Raw genomic sequence first — 8,748 nt, forward strand, 5'->3', positions numbered from 1 at the left:
TCAAACAAAACCTTAATCCCAATTAATTTAGGACCGGTTATGGATCTTTATCAACTAAGAGGTGTCAAACATGCATTCTTTTCCACCATTCTAACTATCTAACCTTTCCTTTTCCATTATTCCCACTCATGATAAATTAGGTGACCGTTTAGTTGTTTTTATTTTCATCCCATCAACTTGAATTAAATCACTCTCTAATTGGTACATTGATCGGTCTTTGCTGGACATAACATCTTAAGTGACTCCCTAATCTATGTAAACCTAAGATAAGCTAAATAATGAAACATTGCAAAGCATACCATGAAAGGTAAGTCAAGAAAAGAATGACAAAAATTCACAAAATCAATAGAATGACAAAGTTGTACAGAACATCACCAGATAATTGTCCAAGGGCCACAAATGGACGTCATTAGATATATCCACGGGGTGTATCAAGGAAAAGATATGTGCATATAAATATCTAATTAAACGACAAGAAACATAACCAGATGCTACAATATCTGCAGATGCCAAACTTGATATTGCATCAAAACTTCATTGAGTATTTTTTACGGATTATTAACCATGACTATAAGTTAAAATAAAGTGGGCTAGAGAATGAATCAATTATTCTAACCTTTCTTTATCGTACTGTCATCCATGGCCTTATATTCCATGTTCTTCAAAGCAAGTTCTACACCATAACCGCCCAAGTTCAATGAATCTCTTGTGCCAACAGCACCACAACGGCCAATCTTTGCTTCACAGCCAGAAGGTAATACGGGTCTAACAACATACTTAACTTTTCCCTAGAAGAAATTGAGACAAATCATCAGCAATTATCTTTCAAATATGTAATGAAATCCAAAAGTCTAAAAGATGGAACTACTTTTATAACCATTAAATAAGCTGGCAAAGAGACAAAAAGAGAAATGATTCCTTTTTTTTAAGTTGAACAATTTTCCAGGTTTATCAAAACTAATATTGGATTAACTGCTAGAAGTAGTCGTACTATTAATCGGGATGTTTTATTGAGAACATCCTTCACAGTAGACAACATAAAATTTAATGTGAGTGCAGTGAAGTGGGAAGCCAAAATTCTACTTCATCCAAACATGTGTCTTGATTCTAAATGACATGACTATCAATATAATATATCTGCGGTAATCTTCCTAAAACGCCATATTATATATAAGAGGTAGGCACAACCTTTAATGAACTTTAAGAAGAAGTAAGGTAACATACGAAAACTAAGATATGAGTCCTCTTCACCTTCTCAAGTTAGGCATATGTGATTTATACTCCCTGTATATTTTGGATCGTCCTGGGTGCTTCCCACAATTAGAAAGTGGAAACTTATATTGGTTGTTTTCATAAGTATAAAAGTGGAAACTTATATTATTTTTTTTTTATATCAGGGAACCTCTTCAAGGCAAGGCCCTTCGGACCCACCCCTGAAGAGTAAACCCCGGTCCCGTGCACCGCACCCTCAGAAGTTTACCTACACGGAACTGGTTAAATCACTAGCTTTTCACCCGGAGGTGTGGCCCCAAATGATTGTTTGCACCCATGAAGTGTTGAACCTTGGACCTTGAAGGGAGTGATACCCCAAGACCAAGGCCTTCACCACTTGGGCCAACCCCTTGGGTTAGTGGAAACTTATATTGATGACATCCCATAAAGTAAAGAAAGGCACTTATGTTAGGATGGATGGAGCAACTTTTGAGTTTTCAAACACTGAAACGAATTTAGTAAAGAAGCAACATGTATTGCTAGATGAATGGGGAACTGTTATCAAAGGATAAAGAACCTCCTTCAAAAGATCAGTATGACAAAACAAAGACATTTCTAGACTAATGAAAAAACGTTGACACATTTTATTTGCATCTATTTTCTATGTATAATTCAAATGAACCTTATAATCGTAAGAAAGTAGGTTTTTTAGCTATGGGCCTAGCAAAAGAAAATTTTGGGTAGGATCCTATATGATATCCCCCTTCAAAATCAGACGTGAAAGTTTCCTTTCATCTGGCTCAAGTAATCTAATATCCATTTTAAGGAGTCATTCGTTGTTGACCAGATAATTACTTTAATATACAAATAGTAACTGAAACTTTTAATTAATTCAATTGATAGACCTCTTTGGCAGCTTCAACTAATGAGACATGAAACTTCCTAAAGCAATCAGTTCCAAGAGCTCCATAAAGGACAGCAACCGGGCTTTGAACACTTGAATCAAAATGGATGTGATCAAAGTCAAATAGTTCTGGCTGCTGAAATGAATCTCCAGAACTGGAATCCAAAAAATGAGCAAATAAAAATAAGGAAGACTGCAAAATATGACAATTATCAGACCATTAAAAAATAAAACAAGTAGGCCATGAGAAAATGACAGAGAAGAACTTACATTTCAGGAGGATTGCGAAGCCATAATAGCAATTCTGCAACATCAAAGAACAGTGACCCACCAGTATCCACCCAGCAACATTCTCCACCAGGACTCTTTGGATTTACCCCAACAAGCAATGGATCGGGTTTTTTTATCTGCAGTTCTGCATTTGTGTGTATAGTTTCCCCGCTGACATTGTTTGAGATACCCTCATCAGCCAAAGGAAAAGAAGAAAGAGACTCCTTTGCTAGTTGTCGATAAAGCACCAATCTGGGAGATGCTGATCTCATCATAAGAGATAACTCAAACAACGACGCCAATGGCTCACTTAAAAGAAAGCGTGCATGTTCTAATATTTTCTTCAGGCAGCCTTTAGCTGTATGAGAATCGAAGGCATCCTCAGTATGAAGCCAGACCTTAATGAAGTCCCAAAAAAGGTCCTTCCGTTCCATAGAAAATAGTTCACTGTATACGAAGTTACGAACAAAGAAATGGAAGTTATTACAGAGTCACAGACTCGGGAGAAGAAAGTGATAACATCATTATTTAAAGAATATACAACCAGTTACATCAAAGAACAGAATTTTATTAAAATTAAATTAAATAACATAAATCAAATGGAGAATAGAATGAAATAAAAGAGAAAGACAACGTACCCAGCTTCTAAAAGCAGCGGCGTGCCGGACCATTTGGCCCGAACGGCTACCTGCACGTTCTTGGGTCTTCGATTTTCTGCACAAACCGAACCTATACCGCAGAGTCCCAAAAGGCTAACCAGGATGATCAGAACCCACAACGCAGATCTCGAACGAGTCCCCATTTTTTAAGGGACGCCAAAGAATCGAACCGGGTTCGGATATTTCGCGACTATAGAGGTTCAAGTAGATCCACCATTGACAGTACAAGAAGCAGGTAATGGATCAGCGAGTAGAGACCCAAGCTTCTGGGGCATGGGCATTCTAAGCAAGAGAAGACTCAGATGGAAGACTTGGACGAGAGCCGAGTGCGTCTGTTAACGGCACTAAATGCTCTCCTGTGGAAACTGGAGGGTGTTTCTGTAAATATAAATGGGTGCCACGTCATAATGTGATGTGGTGGCCTGTGATTGGGTAATTTTTGTATGTAAGAAAGATCGATGTGCTGGCACTGGCCAGCGACGCAGCGTTGGAGGAAAGGCCCTGAAAGTAGAAGATGAAAGGAATATATGTTCGGATCCAATTCGAACTTGACGAAACCATTTCAAAATCATTGTATTAGTCCCAAAAAAATCTCATGCAAATTTTTAATTTTCTTTTAACGATTTCCATTAGAGTTTAGGGTTCGTTTGTTTTTACAAATGAGATGAGATAAGATGAATTAAAATTAAAATTAAAAATTTAAATAAAATATTATTAGAATATATTTTTTAATATTATTTTTATTTTAAAATTTTAAAAAATTAAATTCTTTATTTTATTTTATATTAAAAGTTGAAAAAGTTGTAATTACGAAATAAGATGTTTTCTGAAAACAAACGAGACAGTTTCAATGCAGTTTCAGTGTATATTAATGGTAGTTTTAAGTGATATCATTTGTTTTAAAGCAAATTCATATATTAATCACTTAAAATGAATTTTTGAAGATAATATCAAATCAAGAATGTAATTTAATTATTATCTTGATTTAATTTTTAAATTGAGAATTGATTTTCATTATAATTAAGATATTTATTTTATTTCTACATAATTTTTATATAAATAGGAATTTATATTTTGTAATCAACTCAATTGAAAATATAATAGAAATGCTAAAATATATAAAATAGAAGTAGCCTCCAAAATCTCTATCTATTCTCTTACTTCTCTTTTCATTTTAGTTTCTATTTTTTTATTATTAATTTTTTATTTCAGACAACCACATAATATGTGTCCTATTAGCGATCGTGAATCGGTGAAAATTTTAAAATAAAAAAAAAATAGAGAAATACTTTTAAATAGAATTGCCTGAAGAATACTACAGTGACTCGATCACATGTTAGTCAACACGTAATTTGTTATTTTGCATCATTATATCTTAATGCTTAAATATGTATATATTTAAATAAAAAATTAAAAATAATAAATAACATATTAATTACAAGTTATCATGAATTTCCTTCAGAAAGATATCCTAACGAGTTCTTACCTTCATCTTCATCCACAAGGAGAAAGAATGAAAATAAGGAATCCTTAATTATGGATGCTATTTGGTATTCCCAATTCTCTTTTATTCCTAACGAGTTCTTACCTTCATCTTCATCCACAAGGAGAAAGAATGAAAATAAGGAATCCTTAATTATGGATGCTATTTGGTATTCTCAATTCTCTTTTATTTTCCCTCCAAGTTAGCCTGGTTTGGATAGTAAAAGCTTATCAATCTCATCTTATTTCAATATTCAAATATTACAAACACAAACACTTTTTAATTTTAAATTTTTGATTTCCATCTAATCATTATCTAATTATTATAATTTTTTTAAATTTATAAATAAAACACAAAAATAATTCAACTTTTTCAAATTTTAAAATAAAAATTATATTATAACAATATTTTAATTTTATAATATTTTTATTACATTTTTTTCTCTCTTTTTTTAAAATCTCATAAAACATCTCAATTCAAACAATTTCACTACTATTCATAGATCATCTCATCTCATCTCACTATCCAAATCAGGTTGTTTGCTTTACAGCATTTGCTCACAATCATTTTCAATTTCTTCAATTGTGCTCTAGCCTCTTGGGGTGGGTAACGGGGCCCCGCACCCCGCTACCCCACCCCTGTCTGCCCCGCATGGAGAAGGCCTAGAGGGGGCGGGGGCGAGATAGCCCCAGCACCGCCCCACCCCCCGCTCCACATATATAAATTTATTTTTTTAATATTTATATATATATATATACAATTTATTAAAGACTTGAAATTGTATTCAAATCATTGGATTGCCTTAACCTCCTAGGCTAACCTTTATATAGGAGGTCAAGGCAATACAATAGTCATCCTTAAACAATGTGAGACTTAGTAGTAAGTCTCATATTGCTTAATAATAACTATTGTATTGCATTGACCTCCTATATAAAGGTCGGTCTAGGAGGCCAAAACAATCCAAAATCTAACTCTAATGAGTTAAAATTATTTTTGTATTTATAAATTTTAATTTATAATTTTAATTATATTATAATTTGAATCTAAGAAAGTTTTTTTAAACTCAACGTGTTGGCCTTGGCGAGAGGTGGGGCGGATACCCCCGCATGGTGCGGGGCGGGGTGCGGGGAAGGGTACCCCCCGCCCCGCACCATGCGGGTATCAGCCATACTGGTCTCATTTGTTTTTACAGATGAGATGAGTTAAGATTAAATTTAAAAGTTGAATAAAATATTATTTAAATATATTATTTAATATTATTTTTATTTTAGAATTTGAAAAAGATGAATTCTTTATTTTATTTTGTGCGGAAATTTAGAAAAAATATAATGATTAGATGAGATGAGATGAGAGGAATTGTGAAAACAAACATAGTGGACACATGCTACCATTATGGCCTAACAACTATACAACTTCGTGAACATAGCCAACTCTCTATACTTCGTTAAATCTCGTGACCTCCACCAAAAGGTCATAGCTATGGCCTCCAAGTACCAGTGTAATACTTTTTTTTTTCCAAGTAATAAGAGATTTTATTGACAAGTAAATAGGCTTAGTAAATAGGCTTAGCGCAAGTAATACTACACAGTCTATGACCTTTACATGCATTTAGATGCTCAGCAGCACAATGGATCCGTGCAAAGAACAGCCTTCAATATCCAGGCTTCCACCTTCCTACATTTTTTTTTCCAAAGATGCAGAAGTATTCAAAAATAACTTTCTTGATTACCTGAGCATGTCCCCACTATGTAATTGTGGCCCACTTTGTGCCGATGATATGCTGAAGTTATTACGGTCGCCATAAAATGAAGGGTGTGCAAGAGGCATTGGGCGATCAGGAATTGGAGGAACCTCGATATCTCCTTCCAACATTTTCAAGGCATCCAAAATAGTTGGCCTCAAAGCAACCATTACATGAGCACACAAAATTCCAACCAGCACAAATCTCTCCATTATGCTCTTTGGATTTGAGTTCACAGAATCCCTATCATTCAACAAAGAAGCATCTAAAGCCTCTTCTACTTTTCCATCTTTTACCAATGACCAAGCCCAATCTGTTACTAGAAATGCTAGCGGTGATCCTGATGACAGATCAAGAGCTTTTCTCCCGCACATTACCTCCAAAACCACCACTCCAAAGCTATAAACATCACTCTTCTCTGTCAGCTGACCATAAAGAGCATATTCCGGGGCCAAGTACCCATGGGTTCCAGCCACTCTGGTTGTGAGATGAGACTGACCTTCTCTGCTCTGCTTTACAAGCCCAAAATCCGCCACTCTTGCTCTCATATCCACATCCAATAGTATGTTTGTCGCCTTGATATCTCTATGATATATTGCTGGTTTGACTCCATGGTGCAAATAAGCTAGCCCCTTCGCAACATCCAAGATTATGTCTTTTCTTTGAGGCCAGGTCAATGATTTGTTCCCCATTCCACCATCAGCAGATGGAAACAGATGGTCGTCAAGATTGCCATTTGGCATGTAATCATATACAAGGTACCTCTGATTTCCCCTCTCATCATAATCCTCATCCCCATCAATCATACAACACCCTCTAAGTGGAACAAGATTCCGGTGCTTCAAATTGCTAATAATCTCAACCTCATTGCAAAACTCAGCATATCCATGAAGATCAGATTCCACAATCTTCTTCACCGCGACCACAGTTCCATTTGGTAAAACCCCTTTATAAACCATTCCAAAACCACCACGACCGATAAAATTCTTCTGTGAAAAATGATCAGTTGCCTTCTCAAGGTCCTGAATTTTGAACCAAATCGACCCTGTATTCGGCCTCACTCGTTGGTTAGAGCCCTGTTCCTCTAAATCGTCACCATAACCCAAATTCGACCCCTCAACTTTCTTCTTCCTCCACCTCCTATCAAACCAAAAGTACAATCCCAACAAACAAGTCATGACCAAAACCGCAACCCCAGCTCCAGTTAACCCAAAAACAAGACCATAATGCCTATCACTCCCCGAATCCACTTGTGAATCAAGCGATAAAGCGAAAATACAAGTCACGGCACCCACACTCTCAGGTCCAAACTCATTAACAATACCAGCAGCATAAAGAATAGTAAAGTACCAGCAAGGTTTAGCATGAGAGGTATTACCGTCGATAGCAATCAACTCACGCTGAACCTGGAACCCAGCTAACACGCAGCTATCGCAGAAGGATGTATCAGAGAGGTCTTGCCGGCAACCTGAGTTCAGAGGAGTGTCGAGGCCAACCTTGGCAACCCAATCTTGAGTGGACTCTATTTCGGCACAGATGTTGGGTGAAATGACAAACTGTAAAGGGGTAAAGCACGAGGAAACGAGGCTGGTGGGGAGGGAGAGGGAGGTGAGCTTGGACTGGAAGTCTTGGAGACAAGAAGTGGAGACGGGGAGGCTAGGGAGTTGGAAGAGAGATGTTTCTTTCAGGCGTTGGGCGAGAGCTATGCCAAGGAGGGATAAGAGAGCCTGACAACAAGACGTTTTGGGGGATTCATTGTCGGAGCCGTTTGAAGGTTGAAACTTTTGGCAGAGTGAAGTGTTCCATGGGATTGTCAAGACGTAGTTGAGGTCCATCGGGCAGGCGGTCGTGGAGACGTTATTGGGAGGAGGGGAGGGGGCTGCCATGGTTAAACTTAAAGGAAGAAAACATATTGAGAAAAGCAGCAAAGCAACCTGATTCATGGCTGCTCCGCTCCCTGAATGCTTGGTGAATGACTAGAACAAGTTTGGAGCCATCAACTGCGATAGTATTGAGAGAATGCATAGGATTTGGTTCACTCCTTTAGCTCTGTTTCTGGGTGCGGGCTGGTGTCATACTATGTATGATGTTGAAAGGATTCGACGCGTCTATTACACGAGTCAACGGGTAGTGTATCACGATCACCGTGCTGCAACAATTGGCCGGATTTGCACAGATTATTTATTGGATAATGGTACTGGACCGATATTAGAAGAGTGGCTGCTGTAGCACTACAGCGCCGCCGCTACCTTAGGATTTATTTTTATTTATTTATTTATATATTTTTTAATATTTTTAGATATTTTTTAAAAATAAAAAAATCATAATATTATTAAAAAATACTCATTTAATCATTAAATAAAAAAAATAAAAAATCATAACGGTAAAAATTAACGATAAAGTAATATTTTCCATTTCTAATTGAGAAAGATCTGCAAATGTGTTTTTTTATTTTTTATTTATTTTTAACTATTTTTTA

General features: G+C 36.4%; 2 protein-coding genes across 2 annotated transcripts in view; both read right to left on the reverse strand.

Annotated features, from left to right (window-relative positions):
* The window catches only part of LOC109002294 (UDP-glucose:glycoprotein glucosyltransferase), a 35,320-nt gene extending 31,943 nt beyond the window's left edge, over positions 1 to 3,377 (reverse strand). Inside the window, exons 1-4 of the mRNA XM_018979973.2 lie at positions 3,025 to 3,377; positions 2,387 to 2,833; positions 2,118 to 2,271; positions 617 to 788 (exon numbers count right to left, since the gene is read on the reverse strand). Coding sequence (XP_018835518.1) covers positions 617 to 788; positions 2,118 to 2,271; positions 2,387 to 2,833; positions 3,025 to 3,188 — 937 coding nt within the window. The 5' untranslated portion in view covers positions 3,189 to 3,377. The remainder of the gene's footprint in view (positions 1 to 616; positions 789 to 2,117; positions 2,272 to 2,386; positions 2,834 to 3,024) is intronic.
* Positions 3,378 to 5,880: 2,503 nt separating this feature from the next.
* LOC109002295 (probable receptor-like protein kinase At1g11050) lies at positions 5,881 to 8,438 on the reverse strand. The gene has a single exon (XM_018979974.2). It carries the CDS (start codon positions 8,210 to 8,212, stop codon positions 6,254 to 6,256), a length of 1,959 nt encoding a protein of 652 aa, XP_018835519.1. The 5' UTR covers positions 8,213 to 8,438; the 3' UTR covers positions 5,881 to 6,253.
* Positions 8,439 to 8,748: the final 310 nt, after the last annotated feature.

Source organism: Juglans regia, chromosome 16, assembly GCF_001411555.2.
Source record: "Juglans regia cultivar Chandler chromosome 16, Walnut 2.0, whole genome shotgun sequence".
Classification (NCBI taxonomy): domain Eukaryota; kingdom Viridiplantae; phylum Streptophyta; class Magnoliopsida; order Fagales; family Juglandaceae; genus Juglans; species Juglans regia.

What these genes read in the sequence shown, in the direction of transcription:
- LOC109002295 (XM_018979974.2), bottom strand. Translation starts at nt 8,212, where the DNA reads ATGAATCAGGTTGCTTTGCTGCTTTTCTCAATATGTTTTCTTCCTTTA.